Source organism: Sinocyclocheilus grahami, unplaced genomic scaffold (genome assembly GCF_001515645.1).
Source record: "Sinocyclocheilus grahami isolate Dianchi unplaced genomic scaffold, SAMN03320097.WGS_v1.1 scaffold382.1, whole genome shotgun sequence".
Taxonomy (NCBI): Eukaryota; Metazoa; Chordata; class Actinopteri; order Cypriniformes; family Cyprinidae; genus Sinocyclocheilus; species Sinocyclocheilus grahami.
This window is the reverse complement of record NW_015505561.1, coordinates 1,583,698-1,607,952: the sequence shown is the minus strand read 5'-3', so window position 1 is coordinate 1,607,952 and position 24,255 is coordinate 1,583,698. Positions and strand designations below refer to the sequence as shown.

Genomic DNA, 24,255 nt, shown 5'->3' with positions numbered 1-24,255 from the left:
CAAGTATCAGAAGAAAAATATCTTGGTATGATTTTAGATTCTCAGTTAAATTTTAAAAGTCATGTTAAAAAGTTTAAAGCAAATCTTACCAGCTTTAGAATAATACGAAATTGTTTAGCATATGATCATGCTTTTTTGTTTTTAAATTCGATGATATTATCACACATGGCATATGGATTAGCTATTTGGTCTCAGACAAATCAATCCATAATTAATCAGGTTAAATGTCTTTACAATAGAGCTTTGAACATTTTTAGATAGAAAGCAAATAAGATACCATCATTTGGGGAAGTTGTGGCCTAATGGTTAGAGAGTTTGACTCGTAACCCAAGGTTGCAGGTTCGAGTCTCGTACCGGCAGGGATTGTGGGGGGGGGGAGTGAATGTACAGCGCTCTCTTCCACCTTCAATACCATGACTGAGGTGCCCTTGAGCAAGGCACCGAACCCCCAACTGCTCCCCGGGCGCCGCAGCATAAATGGCTGCCCACTGCTCCGGGTGTGTGTTCACTGCTGTGTGTGTGCACTTTGGATGGGTTAAATGCAGAGCACTAATTCCTAGTATGGCCACATGTCACTTCACTCACTTCACTTGTCAGATCCTAAGTAAATGCAAGATTTTGAGCTTTGCTCACTTTGTCTTTTTTCATCATGTAAAGTTTGTGTTTAAATGTTTAAATGGTCTTGCTCCAATACCCTTATGTACATTTTTCGAGAGATTGCAGGGAAGCAGTAGATCCACTAGAGCGGCTTCTAGTGGAAACTGTTAAGTTATACATTGTAAAACATCATTTGCTCAGACTGTTCTCTCAGTGAAAGGTGTAAAATTTTGGAATTCATTGCCTGACTATTTAAAATCTGCTGTAAATTATAATCATTTTAAGAAAGCCACGAAATCTTGGTTGATACATCAGCAAACCTGTAGTCATGTTTAGTGTATTTGTATTATAAATTTGTGTACTACTTGTTTATTGTAATTGTAATTTATAAAAGCCCTCCTAGGGACAAGTGTTGCAAATTAGCTTCGGCTACAAGCACTATGGTACATGCATGGGATGATTGTTTTTACATTTTCATCTATGTTTATTGTATCTGTCCCTAACAAATAAAACATTAAATAAAAATAAATAAACAAACGATTGAATTGAACAAGTTCATAGAAGTGAAGTGTCCGAAAGAAGCAGTTCGAGAAAAAAAACAGAATTTCCCCATTTGCCTGTGTGGCTCTGGATTACAGGTAATAATGTTGTGAATAATGTTCAGTTTCTTTCTTCATAAGACCTCAATATATATATCGTCAGGAGCCACGGGTTTTAATTTGGTGTTCCCTGATATACTTTTTTTTGTATTCTTAAAAACCAATAGCCGTTGAATTACATTATATGAATCATTAAGATCCATGGTTACAGCTAAAAATCTCCTCCACCTACATCTTTGATGGTCTGATGGCGAGTAAACTAACAGCAAATTTTCATTTTTGGATGAACTATCCCTTTATTGCTTTATCTCTACAAGATGCATATTAAATGTACCTGTGGTTTTCTCATTATTCTTTGTTGTCATGGTGCATGTCGTCACTTGTAAATATCTGGGGATTTTAAAATAGATTCTTCACAATGGCAGCACATGTGCTTGCATAGTTTGGAAGAAAGCTGCAAATTTATTGTCCTCCCAGAGCCAGTGACATTTAGAAACTCATCCAAACACTTAGTTCAGTAGGTTCACTTTTTATGGTTTGAACATTATTGCTATCACAACAGAATCTCCGAAGACCCCTTTCTGACGCTCGCGATGCTTCCAGCATGGATTGCACTTTATTCGGAGAGTCACAGGCGCGCTCCCATTATTCCCACCTCTGGTTCTCTGGTGTCAATCCATTTTATAAAAGCCCTCCTAGGGACAAGTGTTGCAAATTAGCTTCGGCTACAAGCACTATGGTACATGCATGGGATGATTGTTTTTACATTTTCATCTATGTTTATTGTATCTGTCCCTAACAAATAAAACATTAAATAAAAATAAATAAACAAACGATTGAATTGAACAAGTTCTTAGAAGTGAAGTGTCCGAAAGAAGCAGTTCGCGAAAAAAAACAGAATTTCCCCATTTGCCTGTGTGGCTCTGGATTACAGGTAATAATGTTGTGAATAATGTTCAGTTTCTTTCTTCATAAGACCTCAATATATATATCGTCAGGAGCCACGGGTTTTAATTTGGTGTTCCCTGATATACTTTTTTTTGTATTCTTAAAAACCAATAGCCGTTGAATTACATTATATGAATCATTAAGATCCATGGTTACAGCTAAAAATCTCCTCCACCTACATCTTTGATGGTCTGATGGCGAGTAAACTAACAGCAAATTTTCATTTTTGGATGAACTATCCCTTTATTGCTTTATCTCTACAAGATGCATATTAAATGTACCTGTGGTTTTCTCATTATTCTTTGTTGTCATGGTGCATGTCGTCACTTGTAAATATCTGGGGATTTTAAAATAGATTCTTCACAATGGCAGCACATGTGCTTGCATAGTTTGGAAGAAAGCTGCAAATTTATTGTCCTCCCAGAGCCAGTGACATTTAGAAACTCATCCAAACACTTAGTTCAGTAGGTTCACTTTTTATGGTTTGAACATTATTGCTATCACAACAGAATCTCCGAAGACCCCTTTCTGACGCTCGCGATGCTTCCAGCATGGATTGCACTTTATTCGGAGAGTCACAGGCGCGCTCCCATTATTCCCACCTCTGGTTCTCTGGTGTCAATCCATTCTGTTATTAAATGTGCCCTGAACCACGTCTTTACTGCATCACTCTGCAAAATGTAGTGTGATGCAGCGTGGGTTAATAAACTATGGCATCCGAAATCTAATTGGTCAAGACACGTTTGAGCTCCTATAGATGGTAAAAAAATACCTGTGACTGCACATTGATTCTATATTAATTCACCAAGTCTACATATCAGCAATATTAGGTACAGTCAGTTATTGTTAGAAGAAGCGATTATTATTAATAATAATAATAATAATAATATATTAATTGGTGGAAGAAGTGATAAATGTAATATTTTAATAAAAATAATAGCATTATTATTATTATTATTATTTATTTTTATTATTATTATTATTTTTACTACGTGAAGCTGAAGTGTGATACAGAAAGTCCCAAAAAGTGTAGCACTGGCTTGGAAACATCACTTTCATAATAATAATAACAATAATAATAATAGTAATAATAATAATAATAAATTAATTGGTAGAAGAAGTGATTAATGTAATATTTTTAATACAATTATAAAATGATTATTATTATTATTATTATTATGTGAAGCTAGAGCATATTTCTGAGCTACACTGTTAGACTTTTTAGGACTTTTTGTCATAAAAATAGCACACTACACATTTAATATATTTTACAAATATTTTTAATGTTTATTTGTAAAGTTAATTATTAAACATTTTGTCTGTTTACAGTTTTCTGCTACCTTTTCATAGCAAATCAGTAAGTTACTTAAAGTGATTTAAAAAAAAAAATACAAACACCTCATAACAGCCATGTTGCCATTATTTATACAGCACTTTATACAGTAGAGATTGCTTCACAGTGTTAAATAGAAAAGTAAAAAAATCAGTGATGCAGACTTTATTATAAAGATTCGTTTTATTAAACAGTTTCAGTTTGCCTCAGATATAAAGCAGCTCTGCAGATAGTACTTGTCCCATTCAGTTCAGTTCAAGTTGTTTCTCAATAGTATCAGTGCTGTCGAATCAGTAATAAGTGTTCAAATGATTGTAATGCATCACCTTGAGGGGCTTGTTTGTTTAATATGCCTCTTTCTTCACCTGTGCTCAGATATCGAGGCTCAGTACAGTCTAACTCGAGCTCAGCGAGTGCGTGCGGCCATGTTCCCCGAAACGCTGGTGGAGGGAGAGACGGTGCTCACCGCACAGAGCAATCCAGACCAGCCCACCAATGTGCAGAGACTGGCCGAGCCCTCGCAGCTCCTCAAAACAGCCATCATTCATCTCATCAACTATCAGGATGACGCTGAGCTGGCCACTCGCGCCGTACCAGAGCTCACCAAACTGCTGGCCGACGAGGACCAGGTACAATGACAGATGGGGAAATGAAAATATACATACAATTATCTCATTGAGCCAAACACCTAAGACCAGGAACCATGATAAAACAGTATAGTTTTGCAAAAAGCTTCAGCTTTTGTTCCGTTGGTATTCCACTTGAGCTGATATCTTAAATGATCTGGAGTAAAAGTACAGACGTTTTGAATTACTAGCTGTCATTCTCAAAGAATTAAATGGGGAGTGCATGTGATAATATGAGATGAATCTTTCCATAATCTTTCCAAATAATCTCACAGGATGAACTAGAAATGTAGAAGGAGAAAGAGGGAATACAGTGAAATAAAGGACTGAAATATGCTACGATATGATGTGAAAAACAACTTTAGGATATGATCTATTTTCCAAGTTAAATTACTGGCTGCCGAGAGCGTGCAACCATTGAAAGTCTAAAAACATTTTTCTATTCATGCCGTGTGAATAATATTTTTGCATATTTTTGCATATTAACACTTTACAGTTTATTATTTCGAGAACACACTTTCCAATTTTATATACATTGAGCAATTTTGATACTGTGATGAGTCACCAGTCGTGGAATTTGGTTCCTTAAAGGAATAGTTCACCCAAAAATTATTATTTGCTGAACATTTACTCACCCCCAGGCCATCCAAGATGTAGATGAGTTTGTTTCTTGGAGAGATTTGGAGAAATGGAGCATTACATCACTTACTCACCAATGGATCCTCTGCAGTGAATGGGTGCCGTCAGAATGAGAGTCCAAACAGCTGATAAAAACATCACAATAAGGCAGCACTGATTGTGAACCAGCTTACGCGGAAGGAGGCGTCTCGCCGTGTGCTCATGCAGTCTCCTCAGATGGTGTCGGCTGTGGTGAGGGCCATGCAGAACACCGGAGACCTGGAGACGGCACGCTGCGCTGCCAGCGTCCTGCACAGCCTCTCCCACCAGCGTGAGGGCCTGCTAGCCATCTTCAAATCGGGTGGCATCCCTGCACTAGTGCGCATGCTCAGGTCAGTGTATGCCCGAGGAGTTTGTGCATAGTGTTTTACTTCTGTAATGTGATACATCTCCATGCCAGCCAGAATATAAGAAAACATTTATGGATTTGATCGGCATGTGGGTGTTACATACCAAAATGTCTCTCATAAGCTGTCATGTTATTATAATTAACTAAAACATAAAAGGTTACTTAAATATATAATAAAATGAAATTTAAACAAACTTATTTTATTTCAGCTAGTTGGAAAGGCATAATTTTAAACTAAATATACAATCATTTAAAACAAAAAACTGAAACTAAAAAAAAAAAATATATATATATATAGACAAGCATATTGTCACGCTTGTGTGCTGGAATGAAGACAGAAGAGCGTGTGTCGAAGATAATCTTAATTCGTTAATAAATCCACAGGGAAAGATGAAGGGAATATCCACACACGAAGGGTAACCACATGCAATAACCGACAACTAAAGGAAGGGAATTTATATAAACTGAAGAGGAACTAATGACTAATTAAGACACCGGTGAAAGGAGGTTAACTAATAAAGACACAACAGGAACAGGGACTGTCACGGAATGCCAGGAGAAAACAAAATTAGATCCAAGTGCAGTAAGTTTATTAAAATAACCCAAAACGGAACAAACTAGGCAAAAAGGTAAATTCAAAACACAGGGAACAGAAAACACAACGTAACTCAAACAATACTGCAGCAAAGACAGACAGTGAGAGCATGGTATAAGTAGTGATGAAATGAGTAAATTGCCAACAGGTGATAATGATCAGAACAAAACGACAACGCAAAGGACTATGGGAAACAGAGTTCAAAACATGTAACAGAAAAAGGAAGAGCGCCCTCAAGTGGCCAGTCCAGGGCACCACAACCAGACACTGTGACATTACCCCCCCTCTATGGAGCGGATACCAGACGCTCCACCAGAACACAAAAGTTCAGGAGGGAGGTGGAATTGAGGCGGACCAGGGGGAGGGACGGCGGGCCAGGACCATACAATAGAAGGGGGCAGAGATAGACCAGGGCATGAGCACAGAACCAGCAGGGTGAAAGGCCAAGGCGGGGCTGGCAGGATGAACCAGCAAGGCCCCAACCACACAGGAACCCCAGCAGATAGCCAGGATGGAGCCGGAGGAATGAGCCAGTGAGGCCCCTGCCAAACAGGAACCCAGGCGGGCAACACTGGTGGGACAAAACTCAGCGACTCAGGAAAAACTGTAAACAAGAGCAGAGAGTTCTTTTGAAGCAAATGTATGTAAGAAACAAATCCATCATGACATTTTTTTTAAATTCAAACTCGGTTTGTTCCGGCTAAAATATGAGTCCTCTATCCATCATATTGCTTTCTCGACTCTCATTCCAACGGCACCCATTCACTGCTGAGCAAGTGATGTATTGCTAAATTTCTCCAAATCTTTTCCCAAAAAGAAACAAAGTACATTTTCAGCAAATTTAAAATTTTAAGTGAACTATTTCCCAGACTGGAGTGAATTCCTTAATGAGCTCTGAGAGCTCCTGAACTGGAACAGGCTCTGAATTGGACCTTATGAGCTCCCGGACTGGAGCTGGCTGTGGAGTGGGCTCAGACGGCTCTTGGACTGGAGCGGGCTCTGGAATAGCCGTTGTAAGCGCCCGGACTTGAGCGGGCTCTGGAGTGGACTCTGTGAGCTCCCGGACTGGAGCGGGCTCTGGTCAGAGCCCGGTGTTGAGCCACTCGCTCCTTCCCCGTGGCAGGAGGGGGAATCCGAATGTCCATGTCCCAACGAAGGCAAAAGCAAAACAAACTGCTGGATCTTGTACTGGCTGCAGTATTCGGTCACGGAATGCCAGGAGAAAACAAAATTAGATCCAAGTGGAGTAAGTTTATTAAAATAACAAATAATCCAAAACGAAACAAAAACTAGGCAAAAGGTAAATTTAAAACACAGGGAACAGAAAACACGACATAACTCAAATAATACTGCAGCAAAGACAGACAGTGAGAGCATGGTATAAGTAGTGATGAAATGATGAGTAAATTGCCAACAGGTGATAATGATCAGAACAAAACGACAAAGCAAAGGACTATGGGAAACAGAGTTCAAAACATGTAACACAGAAACAGGAAGAGCGCCCTCAAGTGGCCAACCTCCATTCCCTGCTGCCTCAGAGCCATCAGAGCCCGGTGTTGAGCCACTCGCTCCTTCCCCGTGGCAGGAGGGGTAATCCGAATGTCCATGTCCCAACGAAGGCAAAAGCAAAACAAACTGCTGGATCTTGTACTGGCTGCAGTATTCGGTCACGGAATGCCAGGAGAAAACTAAATTAGATCCAAGTGGAGTAAGTTTATTAAAATAACAAATAATCCAAAACGAAACAAAAACTAGGCAAAAGGTAAATTTAAAACACAGGGAACAGAAAACACGACATAACTCAAATAATACTGCAGCAAAGACAGACAGTGAGAGCATGGTATAAGTAGTGATGAAATGATGAGTAAATTGCCAACAGGTGATAATGATCAGAACAAAACGACAAAGCAAAGGACTATGGGAAACAGAGTTCAAAACATGTAACACAGAAACAGGAAGAGCGCCCTCAAGTGGCCAGTCCAGGGCACCATAGCCAGACACTGTGACAGGAACAGGAACAGGAACGACCAAATATGGGCACATGAGGGAGAAAAACTCAACCAAAGTCCAATCCTGTGACACATATAATAACAAATACCAAATGTGGGTTTTTTATTCCTCTTGGTAAATATTTATATGTACTTGTTTCATGTGTATTATTTTAGGTTTAATTGACTGTATAATATGATGTAATGACATAATAATAGAATTGATTCTATTGTATATATAAAATCAATATCAAATATACAATAAATGTAATTAATATAACTATATTAAATACATTTTATTTATTTATTTAAAATTTAAATTAATTTGATTAAAATTAAATAAATACAAAAATTTTTTATAGAAATAAATTAGAAATGTTACAAAAATAAAAAAGATATATATGTAATGCAATTATAGATACACAATATAATTTATATATTGTTCCATATAGGTAAGTGATTAAATTTTTTTATATTATTACAAGAAAACAGTAATTGTAAAACATGAAATTGACTATTTCAACTAGATTTTTGCATTAAATATCTACTTCATAAAAGTAGTTTTTTTATCTCTGAAAATGCAGATACCCAGTGTTGACTTATGTATCTGTGATATTAGATAAATGATGAACGACAGATGCCTTGCTGGTTTAATGCTTTCATATTTTAATTAGTCCCTTGACTGTACATGGACAGACAAGTGCTTTCGGTTGAATAGTGGCAAACGTTTGATGGACGCTTGCAGTTCCTATGAGAGCCCTTAGACGGACCATGCTAGATCATCACCAAACCAGTACTAACCAGCCTGGACCGGCATGGAAATTCATGCTGGTTTTAAGACAGTCAGTAGGGAAGCCGTAATCCTTCTGTTTATGGTCTGGTCAACCTGGCGTTTTCTTTCCCCGTCATATTAAGCTTGGTGAGCGTGTTTAGCTCTTCTCTGGTTGTGGGGCACATTAATTTGCACTGACTTCATCTCCTAACCTCTGGTGCATTTTGATGAATGCTGTGACTAAGCAATGCTAAAGCAGGACAGTGTGTCCATTTTCTGTATATGAAAGCGTCCGCTACACTGCGATGAGGGCTATAGCAGAGCTGTATTTTAGAGATATATTTGCACTCTGATGGGAAATTTTCTCTGTCAGAAAGCCCATTTGCAGCAGATGCTGAGATAATAGAGTAGAGCAGGATCTTTATGACCATGTATCCAGGGCCGCTGCAACTTTGACACGGTATCACCATATTAAGTTTTAGGGACAGTCTGCTCGCTGCAGTCTGTAGTTAAATGTCTTGCTCAAGGATGATATCTTAAAGATTGCTGCAGCAACTGCTTTGATAGCAGTCTAGATGTTTAAAGGTGGTGTGAAAACACTCTTTTATGTTCTAGTTTAATATGCACAGACGACTGGAAGCAAGCCATTTGTAGGCTGTTTTTTCTGTAGCTCTGTGAAAACGTTGCTGTTTGTTTGTGCATCCTGATAACTGATGGCAGGACTGTGTTTTCTTGCTAGTTCTCTAATCGAGAACAGTCTAATTTGAGCTGTAACTGTAAAAGTAAATGTAAACACTTCATTTCCAGCGTTATCGTTGACATGATTGCAAAGATATTATTTAAACTGAGCTGGATGTTGACATCACTGAATTCAATGATGAACTGTCTTAAACTGAAAAATGAGTGTTTACTATTGTCATTTTGCATTATTGACACTATTTTCCTAATTAATGCTGTTCAGTTGCTTTGTCACAATCTGTATTGTTAAAAGCGCTATATAAATAAAGGTGACTTGACTTGACTTAAACAATAAATAATATAGTACTTTTCGCATTGTTTATTCAGTTTTCAAACTGAGGTCTGGGACACTGTGGAAAATTCTGTGCAAAGAATATTAACAAATGCATTTTAACGGTATGAAATCAAAAGCAAAAATTAAATTGTTATTGAAAATTATTATATCCTAATATCTATAATAAAAAATATATAATTGTATATAACAATATATATGTCAGACTTTTGGACCTGTTTTGCCCCCGTAGTCCTTCCTGTGTTTTCTTAATTGGTCATGTTCCTGTCCTCGTCTAGTTTGATTATGTTCCATTGATGTCATCTGTGTTCCCCTGATTGCCCTGTGTTTTAAAGTCCTAGTCTGTTCAGTTTGTGAATGTTCATGTCAACCTTGTTTCTACGTGTGTTTGCCCAGCTCCTATTGTGGATTATGCCTATCCCGATTAAAGACTGTTAAACTTTAAATTAAGAAATATTTAGTAAAAATTTAATCTTTTCTCAATCAAAAAATCAAAAAAATTTAACTTTTGTTCCTTCCATGTTTTCAAGAATTGTATGTGTTGTATCATGCAACCGTTTTTGCCTTTCTCCTTTTTTTTTTACAAAAAATACATAATTAACTTTTTTAACCTTTTTAAGCAAACGATTCTTCCCGCAGCAGCGTAACGTGACAGAAGACCTGACCCAAAAACCGTTACCTCTGTGTTTTCACCTCCGTTTGTTTTCTCGTTTTTCTCTCAGTGTTTTTGATTCCGTTGTGTTTCTCCTTCTATGGATGCCCTTCTTTGCCCAGAGTACCTCCTCCTCCTGCTGGAGCAGGGGAACCGATCTCTCGAGGACCACACGAGACTGTTCCTGCTCTTAGCAAACACCACCAGCTACCCGGACGACGCGCTCTGTGCGTTCTATGATGCGAATGCAGAGCACCGTCTAAACATTGCATGCAGAGCACCGTCGTCCGAGGATGGTCCTCGAGAGGACTTCGCCGTCTGTGTGGAGTGGATACTGGTGAGACACAGATCCACTCCTGACCCAGAGCCCAGCCCACCATCTCCCCGAGGTGCGGAGCATCAGCCCAAGCCCACCGAAGACGGAGAGCCTAATCCCGCCGCGATCAACGAGCCAGCGCAATGCCGAGCGACTGAGCGGAGGATCGCCCAGAAGATAGAGCGGAACCCATCAGACCAGGTGCGAGAGCCGGCGACAATGCCCGCCACAAGGGAGAAAGCTGCGGACGGTGTGAGCACAGAGAGGAGCTCCGCCCCTGCACCGCAGCTGAGGGTGAGCTGATTATGGCGCGGTGAATGTGCCACACCGAAGAGGAGAGGGCTCCAGTCCAGAGCACCCTCCAGTGCCTGCTCCTCGAAAGCGCCCTCAAGTGTCTGCTCCTCCAGAGCGCCATCCTCTTCCTGTGTTCAGCCCAGAGGGGGCTCCCGATCCAGAGTTTAGACCTGAATGCCCGGAGGCTCACTCCACCTCGTCTCCTAGCTCCCTCGCCTCCACCGTCACCCGTCGATCCACCAGCTCCACCGGGCTCCCTCGTTCCTCCGGCTCCGCCTTGGTCGGGCATCGACCCGCCATCGCCTCAGGACTCTGCTCCTCCGGCTGCACCTCATTGCTCCGTCCCACTGGCTCTATTGGACTCCTTCCTCCCGCCAGCTCCATCTTGGTCCTCAGTCGCTCTCACCGCCTCCGCCTTGGTCGCCAGAGCCCTCGGCTACACCCTGGCCCCCCAGATCCTCTGCACCCCCCTGGCTCGTTGGCTCTCTGTCTCCGCCTCGGGCTCCTCCACCACCTGCTCCGCCGTCATTGGTCAGCCCCCTGGAGTCGTCGGCCATTCCTCCTCCATGGCTCCTCCCACCGTGGGTCGACATTATGGCTGTGGCCTGGGTCCAGCTGGGCTCCTCCTGCTCCAAGCCCCTCCTGGCTCCTCCCTCCTTCGTCGCCTCCCTGGTCTCCGTCTGCCGGCCCCCTCCCGGGTGTCCGTCCTCCTCCTGAGCCTCCTCCCAAGCTCCCACCTATGCCTCCCTCTTTTGTTACGGTGCGAGGACGCACCTTCCGGGAGGGGGTGAAATGTCAGACTTTTGGACCTGTTTTGCCCCCGTAGTCCTTCCTGTGTTTCCTTATTTGGTCATGTTCCTGTCTTCGTCTAGTTTGATTATGTTCCATTCATGTCACCTGTGTTCCCCTGATTGTCCTAGTCTGTTCAGTTGTGGCTCAAGCTCCTATTGTGGATTATCTCCTGTGTTTCGTGATTAAAGACTGTTAAACTTTAAATTAAGAAATATTTAGTAAAAATTAAATCTTTTCTCAATCAAAAAATCAAAAAAATTTTACTTTTGTTCCTTCCATGTTTTCAAGAATTGTATGTGTTGTATCATGCAACCGTTTTTGCCTTTCTCCTTTTTTTTTTACAAAAAATACATAATTAACTTTTTTAACCTTTTTAAGCAAACGCTGCTTAATTAACTTTAGTAGACAGTAAATATTTTTCAGATAATATTTGAATAGCTTGTTTTTCAGCAACATATGATATGAAAGCTAATGAAAGCTTATATTTTAGAAATTGTGTATCTCACACAGAGATCATCATATGTAGTGGTTCTGGGTGTTAAAATCTGTATAATTTAGAAAATGTTATAAATACTCTTTCTTCAGTTCCCCTATGGAGTCAGTGATGTTCTACGCCATTACCACGTTACACAACCTGTTACTGCACCAGGAGGGAGCCAAGATGGCGGTGCGTCTGGCTGATGGACTGCAACGGATGGTCCCTCTTCTGAAAAAAAACAACCCCAAGTTCCTGGCCATCACCACAGACTGCCTGCAGCTGCTGTCTTACGGCAATCAGGAGAGCAAGGTGTTATATCATCACTAGCCTCAGAGACTTACAGAGTGCTTGCATAGAGAATTGTTTAGCCTTAATCTCTGTGCTTTTTCTCTTTTCACAGTTGATCATCCTGGCAAATGGTGGGCCAGAAGGTTTGGTGTTCATTATGAGAAACTACAACTATGAGAAGCTCCTGTGGACCACCAGCAGAGTCCTGAAGGTGCTTTCTGTCTGTCCAAGCAACAAACCAGCTATTGTTGACGCTGGTGAGTGAATGTGTGCGTTACATTCTTCTTTTAATGCTCTTCTTTTTTTATTCTTAGACCCTAGAGGAATATTCATCTCTCTTTTCTTTCATTCCCAAGTACTGTTCTCTTGGGCGTTTTTGTATAATTTCCCTTTAATATCGCAATCGCCTTCTCATTTTGTCTGGGTTCTTTGTCTGAGGATGTTGGGGGCTTTTTGCGTATTTTTCCCCACTTTTGATGAATGAATTTGCGTGACTTTTACTTTTCATTCATGATTATTACATTATGAAGTATTTCTGAGATTGCTATGGATGATTTCCATTTGTTTGTCATGTAACAATTCTATAAAAAAAAGATTTGAAACATTATTCACTTTGGGGTTGGTAAGATGTTTTTGAAAAAAGTCTCTTAAGCTCACCAAGGCTGCATTTATTTTGAGCAAAAAACACATTTAAGAGCATTATCGTTCTGAAATATTTTTACAATTTAAACTGTTTTGAATATATTTTTTAAATGTAATTCATTCCTGTGACACAAAGCTGAATTTTCAGCACCATCACTCCAGTCTTCAGTGTCACATGATCCTGATTCAGAAATCATTCTAATGTGATCTTTTGTAACGTTCTAAATGTCTTTAAAGCCATTGATCTTGCTGAATAAAAGCAAAAAAAAACTAACCCCATAGTTTTGAAAAAACATTGAGATGTGAATGCAAATCGATGGATGATTCAGCTTTCTGAGCTTCTTTGCGCAGCATGGCCAGAAATCACTAGAAAATCGCTGTAACTTTTCTTTTTATCACTGATCCGTGACTAATATTTTCAGGTTTTTATGACCGTGAAAGAAATGTTTTGGAGGAGAGAAGGGAAATGGGATTGGGACACATTACAAGCCAAAGTTGAATCTGCATCATGAACACCATGACTCGACATATCAGCAGCATGCGTGTTAAACCGCTATATTAGAGTCCCAACAATACATGATTTAGCCATTGAACTCAACTCGAGTAGATTTTCCATGAAAACGAATTTTACAGGTGCAGTTTATGTAAAAACCCACCTTTATCAAACCCGCCTGTCAGGACCACTTCACGGCAGTCATGCCGTCGCTGTATGGATGTTACTTTATTAACGCTGACCTTTCAGTGAATTAATACTTAGATATACAACGACAAAGGTTGCAAGACTAAAATATCTCGCTCTATCATGCCTGCCAGAGCTGATCTCATTAAAGTCTTCACAGTTATGGCGTCTTCCCATATGAGGTTTCGACGCTCGTCTTGAGAAAGCGCTGAGGATCAGGTAGTTACAACACTGGATGAGAGGCAGTTTTCAAGGATGTCTCCTAATCTCCTTCCCTCTTTTTATCTTCCTAAGCCATGTGGCTTTTAGTTTTTCTGCACAGACTCCAAAAGACATTTCTCTCCCTTTGGCAGGCAATGGCTAATCCATGGAGAAATACAGCCTTCTTCTTTTTAGAGCAGGTTGTGTAGCTGGATAGTTTTGTCCTTTCTTCTTTTTTTTGTGGCTAAGTCCGATAAATATGGACTCTAAGCCTTTTTCTCTCCATTTGGCAGGAGGTATGCAGGCTCTCGGCCAACATCTCTCAGGTTCGAGTCAGCGTCTGACACAGAACTGCCTGTGGACCCTGAGGAATCTCTCTGACGCTGCAACCAAGCAGGTAAAACGAGCTGTTTCAATCTGTAGACCGTATGTTTGTTACAATGGTGAACTGTACTTAAAGGGACAGTTCAACCAAAAAATTTAATTTACTGTTTGTTTACTCACCCTCAGGCCATACGAGATGTAGGTGACTTTTTTTTCCTTCAGTAGAACAGTAAAGCAGATTTGGTTACACTTTATTTTAAGGTGTCCTTGTTACAGTGTAATTATACATTTAAGTCCTGAGTAATATTAATTAACCATGGTTAGGTATATGGTTAGGGTTAGGATTAGGGTTTGGCTTAGGGTTACTTGCATGTAATTATGCACAATTTATTGTTGTTATAATGGTAAGTACATGTAACGTGCAACAAGGACACCTTCAAATAAAGTGTTATCGCATATTTTTAGCTGAAACCGTGGTCCTTGGTGATTCATAAAATGCAAGTGGTTGGTTTTTGAGAATAAAAAAGCATGTAAAGACAAATAAAATTAATATCCATGGCTCCTGATGATACATTGAGGTCTTATGAAGCGAAATGATCGGTCTGAAATAAGAAATTGAACATTATTTGCAACATTATAGCCTGTAATCCAGAGCCTCAGGCAAACAGTCCAGAGTGATGTTAGGTTCGCGAACGAATCATTCTGTTGAACAGGTTCTTTTTAATGAACCGGTTGAACCCAGGGGCGCCGCTAAGGGGGGGAAAGTTAGGACGATTCTAAGGGCACACGCACTTTTGGGGCCCCCAGAGATCTGTTTTATTAGTAGTAACAGTAGTAGTAGTAATGTAATAGAAATGATAAATGTATCTATCAAAGAGTTACAAATAAAACAAAATTACGGCTTATTTCTGCATTTCCAGCTAAATTATCTCCCCCCATTCACTGCATGGTTTCATCCCGTCCTACGTAGCCTAGAGTCACGAGTGAGGTCAGATGGTAGACTGTCAAATTAGAGATGTCTTTGAGTTCGGGGGGCAAACCGAGCCGGACGATTTGGTCAGTCGCACTTTTAAACACATTTTAGTTTTGCTATAGAAAATCTACAAATGTACACTCTGATTGCATAGAGCAGCAGCAGGAAGCGCGTGAGGTTGTCATGGCAACCAGGTACACTGCACGCAAATTATGGCTGCGCTTCTATTTTGCCACACTAAACTTAGCAATAATCACGTTGAAAATAATACACAATAAACATGGTTGTAAAAACGATCTCAAAGCAGGCTTTTATTAAGCAAATCGATGAGTGAATTACTCATCCACTGTTTAAAAAAATACTTTAGCTGGGTTTCCACAGGCAGGGTCACAATTATCTGCAGTGTATGAAGCTAAAGGTTTTTGGGTTAAGGTTCATAATGTAGAACATTTTTAACATACAAGCATTTAGCAAACAAGGCATACAGCTGTTAAGCTAATAGTAACATTTACACATTTAATAAGATCATGATTGAGAATGTTGGATACTGCTGGAAATAAAAGGTTTTTGGGTTAAGGTTCATAATGTAGAACATTTTTAACATACAAGCATTTAGCAAACAAGGCATACAGCTGTTAAGCTAATAGTAACATTTACACATTTAATAAGATCATGATTGAGAATGTTGGATACTGCTGGAAATACTGGTGTTATGGGGTATCCTATTTATTATTTTAGGATTTTTTTTTGTTTGCCCCAGTGAAGCATTTCTATTAATATAACTGATTAAGTAGTCAAACTCATTCCATATCAGCAGAATAGTGTGGTACAGAAAGTATATGTCCATAAAACAGGTTCTGAATGAATTATGTTACTGATACCTAATGGTCAATAGCAATAGCAAAAGTACCGTATTGGCCCAAATATAAGACGACACTGATTATAAGTATAATCGTCTTATATTCGGGCCAATACGGTAATAGGTCAATATTATTAAATTGCAGACAAAGATTTTGAATAGCTATATTACTATACACTATATTGCCAAAAGTATTGGGACACCCCCTTCTAATGAACAGGTTTGACTACTTTAGTAATTTCCATGAGTACAAATCTTAATGTTTAAGCATATAATACTATTCTAGGGAATTGTGTACGTCTAATTTTATACCAATAGTTTGAACAGGACCCTTTTCTATTCTAACACGACAATGCCTCTGTGTATAAGTCAAGGTTAAAAAAAAAGTTTGACTCAGTCAGTGTGGAAGAACTTGTCTGGTCTGCACAAAGCCAAGTCCTAATCCCAGCTGAACACCTCTGGTGTGACTGTAAATGCAGACCTTGAGCCAAAAACTCATCACCAAACACCAATGACTTGTACATACATATGGACAAAAGTATTGGGACACCCCCTTCTTTAGAACAGAAAAAGGCACTTCCAAAACTGTGGCATCAAAGATGGAAACATAATTAATGTATTTAAAAATTGTATTTCCATTTTTTTTGCCACAGTTTTGGAAGTATCTAAAATGATTGTACGCATATGTACAAGTCATTGGTGTTTGGCGATGAGTTTTATTGAGTTTTATTGAGTTTTCCCAATACTTTGGGCAATATAGTGTATGTTTGGTGCAGTAGGGGGCCCAACCTCATATTCTTTCATAGGGCCCAAAATTGCTAGCAGCACCCCTGGTTGAACCAGTTCACCAAACTGAACCATCTAAAACAGTTCGTGGCTTGAGCAGCACAGATCAATCAAAACTCACTTTCAGAAGCCTTACAGTCACTCCGACTCGAAATGAGTCGTATATGATCCTATGATGCTGATTTTTGCCGACTCATTTAGCGCTCCAGTTCCTCCAACACCTGAGGAAACAGATCAGACTCGGACCAAAGACCGATGAGCCGCTAATATGCTCATGAGTTAACCTAGCACTTGAATAAAGGGCCAAAATGAAAGTTTTTATGGTTTCTCTTTGTTTGTGTAAAAAGGTGAGCTGTTAAAGACTAGTTTATTCACTTTGTGTGCTTTAGACATGTAAAACATCCCTATTTCACATCAACATTGGGCTCTTTATTAATATAATTGTGTATACATTACATCATTGTTTGATTACCAAAACGAACTGGAGAATCAGTTATTTGATCCAGAAATGAACTGTCCGAAAGTACCAGTTTGTGGAAGAGAATCAAATTTTAATTTGCTTGAGGCTCTGGATTACAGGTAATCTGCTTTTATTAATGCTTTTATTTATTCTTCAAAACCAGCAGCCGCTGACTTTGCATTTTATGAATGACCAAGGACCACGGTTACAGCTAAAAATTCTAATGAAAAAGGTCACCTAAATCTTGGATGGCCTGAGGGATAGTTCACCCAAAAATGAAAATTCTGTCATTAATTACTCACCCTCATGTCGTTCCAAACCCGTAAGATCTTCGTTCATTTTTGCAATACAAATTAAGATATATTTTATGAAATCCGAGAGCTTTCTGACCCTGCATAGACAGCAATGCAACTGGCACGTTCAAGACCCAAAAAGGTAGTAAGGACATCATTAAAATAGCCCATGTGACATCAGTGGGTCAACCTTAATTTTGTGCGCATCGAACATAAAAATTACTTTATACAACAATTCTTCTCTTCCGTGTCATTCTTCGATGTGCGTTCACAAGAGTACCTCAACGCATGTGTGTAATGCTTCTCGCGCAGGAGCCGGCGTTCTGACACGACACGAGGGTGAATAATTAATGACAGAATTTTAATTTTTGTGTGAACTATCCTAGCATTCACCCAGAAAAGCCTAGCAAACACCCAGAACATTCACAGCCTAGCAACTGCCCAGAGCATCCTAGCAACCACCCAAAAGTTGTTGTTGAAAGAAAAAGCTGTTTTGTGTTTTAGTGTTTTTTAAGCAAAATTACCCAAATTATCCTCAAGAGAAAATTAGTCAATCATGATTCTATGCTGAATGTGATTGTGAAATGGCTTTATAAAGCAGATAATTAGAATGTTTGCTTACAAATGAAATACCAATAGCATTTTTTCAATATTGCATTCAGTTATTAAATGTGCAGAGCGCAGTCAGAGCTTGAAAGCCACCGAGCAGCTTTCATGTAGACTGACAGTTTTTCCTCTGTACGTTCTAATGCTTTTATAGTTCAGGCGACTTGTGGTTTTCATAATTGTTCCTCACCTCCACACAATTTGTCCCTCATCACTGCCACTCAGAATTCAGTGGCCCAGAAAATGCACAATTAATGATAAACAGGTTATCATTTTCGGCCTTATTATTAAATTCGAGGAACAAAAGCAACTATTAGCGGCCGCGTCTCCTTCCGCTCCCACCGAAAGTGAGTAGAATTTAAATGTGTGTTGAGCGTCTGTCTGTCTCTAATCTTTCACAAATTCGTGTTCTGTCTTATCTCGTTCTTTCAATGCCTTTAATTTGTTTCTTATCTTAGTCTCCTCCTCTTCTATCATGTCTTTCATTTGTGATAATTAGCAGTTATGACTGTCTGATTCTTGAAATATTGTGTTTTTATGTAAATCTTTTACACTATCACTGATCATTCATGATGTATTAGAAAGGTGAACGATAAAGGAATATTCTGGGTTCAGTACAAGTTTAACTCAGACGGCTTGATGTTGATAACCTTAAAAATGATTCCACTTGTCCCTCTTTTTCTTTAAAAAAGGCAGAAATCTGGATCACGGTGAGGCTCTTGCAATGGATGTGAATGAAGCTAGTTTGTAAACATTGAAATATTCAATGTTTTAATAGTATAGCCACAAGATGTAAACAAAATGGATGTTAACAGAGAAAGAAATGAATGCTTTTACTCAGCAATGATGCATTAAATTGATCAAAAGTGAAAGTAAAAGTAAAGACGTATGATGTTACAAAATATTTACATTTCTAAATAAATGCTGTTCTTTTGAATTTTCTGTTCATCATAGAATCCTCAAGAAAATTAAATTTTTTTTCACAAAATATCAAATCTCAGCATATTAGAATGATTTCTGAAGACTGGAGTAATGATGCTGAAAATTCAGCTTTGATCACAGGAATAAATTACATCATAAATTATATTCAAATAGAACACTGTTATTTTAAATTATAATAATATTTCACAGTATAAATAAAAACACCTTACTTAATAAATAATAACTGAAATACAATTAAATATAAGAAACTCAAACTTTGTTTTCAGCTAGTTGCCAAAGCAGCATTTCTCATTTTCATTTAGTTTAACTTGATCTACTAAAATAACTCAAACTGAAGCTGAAATAAAAAATAATAAAAGTGGAAAATAAATAAGAATTAATAAACTGATATAAACTAATAACTTTAGTTATTATTTGTGTCATTTATTTATATCAAAAATTAACTACAATGAAACTGGAAAACAGCAACAACAAATGTAATAAACTATATACATACTGTGTGTGTGTGTGTGTGTGTGTGTGTGTGTGTGTGTGTGTGTGTGTGTGTGTGTGTGTGTGTGTGTATGTGTGTGTGTGTGTGTGTGTGTGTGTATTAGGGCTGGTAAGCGATTAATATTTTTAATCAAATTAATTGCATGATGTGGCGATTAATTAATCGAATTAATCGCAAATTAATCGCACATCAGATTTGGCTGAGAAATTACTCCCAAAAGATCATTTAAAGTCATTGTTGTGTAAAACATCAAACAGACATAACAAAAAGTAGCTTCAGCAAGAAATATTTTGTTTGATAAAATGTATTACATACACTCTTTTGGACCATGAGGGTGAATAAATGATGACACAATTGTCATTTTTGGGTGGGTGAACTATACCTATTTTATTATTATTACTATGGAAATATGAAATTATTTTTTTAATGAAATGATACTCTAAATAATAGACTAAAACTGCCAGTAGGTGGTGGTAAATGTCTTAATGATTAAGTCATCGAGTCATTTATTCATTCACTTGATTCGTTCAAATGGCTGATTCATTCAGGAGTGAAGTAAATGGTTCTTTATGAATGGTCCATTGAATCATTAGGCTTGTTCGAATTGAAGCGGATTATCACCATCAGACCGATCGGTGTGTGACATCAAAGTAGAGACCCAACGCAACAGGATGCGGCGCGGGACAACTCTTGATGGGCTAGTGCGGGTGCGGGCGGGAAGAGACTCGTGTGTGTGCGGGATGCGGGAGAATAAAATGATTCACGGGACACCCGCAAAATAGAAATGATCTAAACATAAAATGTCTAAAACATATAAATTGTTATTTATGTGTTACACAAAAGCAAAAAGAACAACTAATAACGTTAAAATGATTAACGCGTAAGCTAGGCAGAGTTTCTATTTATAACACGTGTTTAAAGGGTAGCGCAATGTAGCCAATCACAGACTCAGCTGTTGATTTCTGGAACGCAATGGCCAATCAGAGGTGATTAAGTTATAATCTACTCACCGCAGTGCTGAAATTGCATGCTCACGAATCCTCTCATTTTAACACGGTGTAGACATTGTGAAAGATTCGTTGTGTATATGTTCATTGTGTTATAACAGAGCTTTATGAGATCGCGATGAACTGAGATGTCAGCTTTTAGTGATAATAAAGGAAGCACAGCTCGCATTCTGCCATGCCAAACCATGCACGCAGCAGCCCATGCTTGCTTTTCTGTTAAAATAACAGTGGTTTGTGAATGTTGGTGCTTAGCCTAAATAACAAAAAATTTATCGGGAGCATTTATGCTGGGATGTTGTGGATCTTAGGAGATGTTACAGAATCATTTAATGTAAATTTCTTTAATGTGCTGAAAAAAAATCTATATAGATTACTTTTATGCTGGCTTTTGCGGGCGGGAGCAGGACAAAACATGTCGCGGGTGGGAGTGGGCCCAGATAAGATATTTTTCTGCGGGAGCGGGTGGGCACGGGACAGAATCTTGCAGGAGCGGGACTGAAAAATCCGTCTTGCGCAGGTCTCTACATCAAAGTACAGCAAGAGCTATAGAGAGCAGATGGCTCCTAATGCTTTTGAATCGCTCTCGCGGTACTTTGATGTCATACACCGATCGGTCTGTGCAGCGCCGCTTCAAATCCAAGGCGCCTATGGCCATAGGTTCAACGCGCCTAATAATTCACCCAATTCGTTCAAAACGTGCATTAAGAAATGAAATGCCGCTGTGTGTTGCTCGGAGACAAACAGTTCTGCTTTGTCTTTATATTTTCGTTGGCAGAATTTAGCAAAACAGACAACATTGTGTCTAAAATAGCACAATATTAACTTCTTATTTACTGAAATGTTGTATAAGATCAGTATCACATTTGCGCTCGTGTGATATTGCACTTAGCCTATTGCTCATGTGATATTGCTTAACTATATGATGTAAATATGAGACAAAAACTCAAACGGGCATTTTTGCCCCATAACTTGAAATTTAGGGACATTCTAACTACGTTCTCTAGGATCCATCACGCAGTTGCCCTGCCTCATATTTGTCATCAATCAGCTGTATGAAATGTCAGATGACCCAGGTCTGGGGCGGGGCAAATGTTAAATGCGTTAATCATTTTAATGTGTTATTTTTCACCGTAATTAATTAATCTAATTAACATGTTAAATTACCAGCCCTAATATATATATATATATATATATACACTCAGAAAGAAAGGCACAAAAGCTGTCACTGGGGCTGTACCTTTTCAAAAGGTACACTTTTGTACCTTTTTGGTACTACCATGTACACTTTAGGTACTAATATGTACTTTTAAGGTACCAATCTGAACTCTTTAGGTACAATGGTGTGCCTTTTGAAAGGGTACCACCCCAGTGACAGCTTTTGTACCTTTCTTTCTGAGAGTATATATATATATATATATATATATATAATGAAAATGGATAATACAGTAATATACCAAACTTAATAATAATATACAAAGATTAATATTAATATACAAAACTTACTAACTTGTTAATATATAAATAACTAATAAACAAAAATGTCAAAAACACAAAATATTACAAAAAGAAAAGTGGAAAATACAAAAGAAAAAAAAACTGACCCCTTCTTATTTTATCTCCACACAGGAAGGTCTGGACGGTCTCCTGCAGATCTTAGTGAGTCAGCTGGGCTCAGATGACGTGAACATGCTGACCTGTGCTACTGGCATCCTGTCAAACCTCACCTGCAACAACGCACGCAACAAGGCCCTGGTCACTCAGAGCGGCGGGGTGGAGGCCCTCATTCACGCTGTGCTGCGGGCCGGAGAGAAGGAGGATGTGGCCGAGCCGGCTGTCTGCGCCCTGCGTCACCTCACGAGCCGCCACCCTGACGCAGAGCTGGCCCAGAATGCAGTGCGCCTGCACTACGGCATCCCCGCCATCACCAAGCTCTTGGGCCAGCCGCACTATTGGCCTGTAGTAAAGGTCTGTATGTGTTATTTTCTGTGTGTGTCTGAAGAGCTGCCAATTTTAAAGTCCTCTCCACCGTTTAAATTTAAAGGTCAGATTTGAATCGTCTGGGGGCAGTTCTTGCGAGCCTTTGATGTGGAAGAACACTGAGACTTGCCTCTCGCGTTAAGCTGATTTGCTGCCGGATCTTAGTCATTGAGCGGCACTCCTACGCTCCTCTGGGGCTTCGTAGTAATTTTGAGGACACTAGCTGGAACAATAAAAGAGCCCTCGAGCATCATATGCGAGAAGCCACTGCCATACACAGACGGAGAGCTGTAAATCCTTGTATCAGGATGCCTGAAATAATTTTGTGTTATATAGAAGTAAAATGATAATGGCATAAAGGTGAGGAAGTAAGGACAAAGTAAGAAAGGACAGTCACACTGATAGCTTTTTGGTAGTAAAAAGTCATCAGGAGTCAACGATTTTTAATGAGAGTTGAGCAACAGAGACCATTTGTTATGCAATAAAGTTTTGTAGAACCTAACTTTATGCAAATATGGCTCTACCAATGGTGTGCTTTTGGGGAGGGACTCTCTGTATCAAGGCCAGTGGTGACGGGGGAGTGTTATATATATATATATATATATATATATATATATATATATTAGGGCTGTCAGTTTAACGCGTTAACTTAATTAATTATGAAAAATAACGCGATTAAAATATTTATATAATAAATAACGCACTGGCCGCACTGGCCGCATTGGCCCCGCACCCCGACTACTACGTCATCTTACATTTCATACAGTTGACTGTTGACAAATATGATGCAGGGTAACAACTCCATAAATGCAGGTATTCAAGATATGGGGCAAAAATGCCCATGTATGAGTTTTTGTCTCGTATTTATATCACATGATAAGCTATATCAGTGAAAGCAATATCACACGAGTGCTGTTTGTCCCGAATAGCACGAGTGCAAATGTGATTTTTACACAACGGTTCAGTAAATAAGAAGGTAATATTGTGTTGTATTCTTTATTATATTTAGTTTTTGCTCAGTTTTGCCAACAAAAATATTACCTATAAAGCCACAGCAGAACTGTTGCGCATCTGTGAGCAGCACAGCGGTGTTTAGTTTCTAAATTAATCTGCGTTTTGAACGAATCGTGTGAACCAATGATTCAAAGTCCATTCAAAGAAAGAGCCATTTACTGAATTCCTGAATGAATCAGTCGTTTGAACGAATCGCATGAAAGACTCATGAAGACATTTACCGCCACCTGCTGGCAGTTTTAGTTACTTATGTACAGTATTATTTCATTTTAAAAAAAGGGGAAAAAAAAGGGGGGGGGGGGGGGGGCTAGTTAGGAATAGTTCACCCAAAAATCTTTTTTTTTTTAAAGACTGTTGGTAACAAAGCTGTTTTGGTTACTAATGACTTCCACTGCATGAACGGAAAAAAAAACAGAGATGTTACTCAAATTATCTTCTTTTATGTTTCATAGTTTGTTGAATCAAATAAAATATTGCTATCTAAAGTTACTATTTATAATGTCTACTTTATACTTTCTCATTTAACACAAAAATAGCATTAAATAATCTTTTGGGTGTATTTGTCACAGCCAAACGTAATTTGCGATTAATTACATTAATTAATTGACATATCATGCAATTAATTAGATTAAAAATTTTAATCGACTGACAGCCCTAATATATA

At 38.9% G+C, this 24,255-nt stretch overlaps 1 protein-coding gene across 1 annotated transcript in view; it reads left to right on the top strand.

Moving 5' to 3' along the window:
* LOC107549862 (junction plakoglobin-like) overlaps positions 1-24,255 on the top strand; it is a 90,151-nt gene that overhangs the window by 49,362 nt on the left and 16,534 nt on the right. The window contains exons 4-9 of the mRNA XM_016231039.1: positions 3,853-4,113; positions 4,882-5,113; positions 12,155-12,356; positions 12,448-12,592; positions 14,151-14,254; positions 22,227-22,565. Of these exons, the coding sequence (XP_016086525.1) occupies positions 3,853-4,113; positions 4,882-5,113; positions 12,155-12,356; positions 12,448-12,592; positions 14,151-14,254; positions 22,227-22,565 (1,283 nt within the window). The remainder of the gene's footprint in view (positions 1-3,852; positions 4,114-4,881; positions 5,114-12,154; positions 12,357-12,447; positions 12,593-14,150; positions 14,255-22,226; positions 22,566-24,255) is intronic.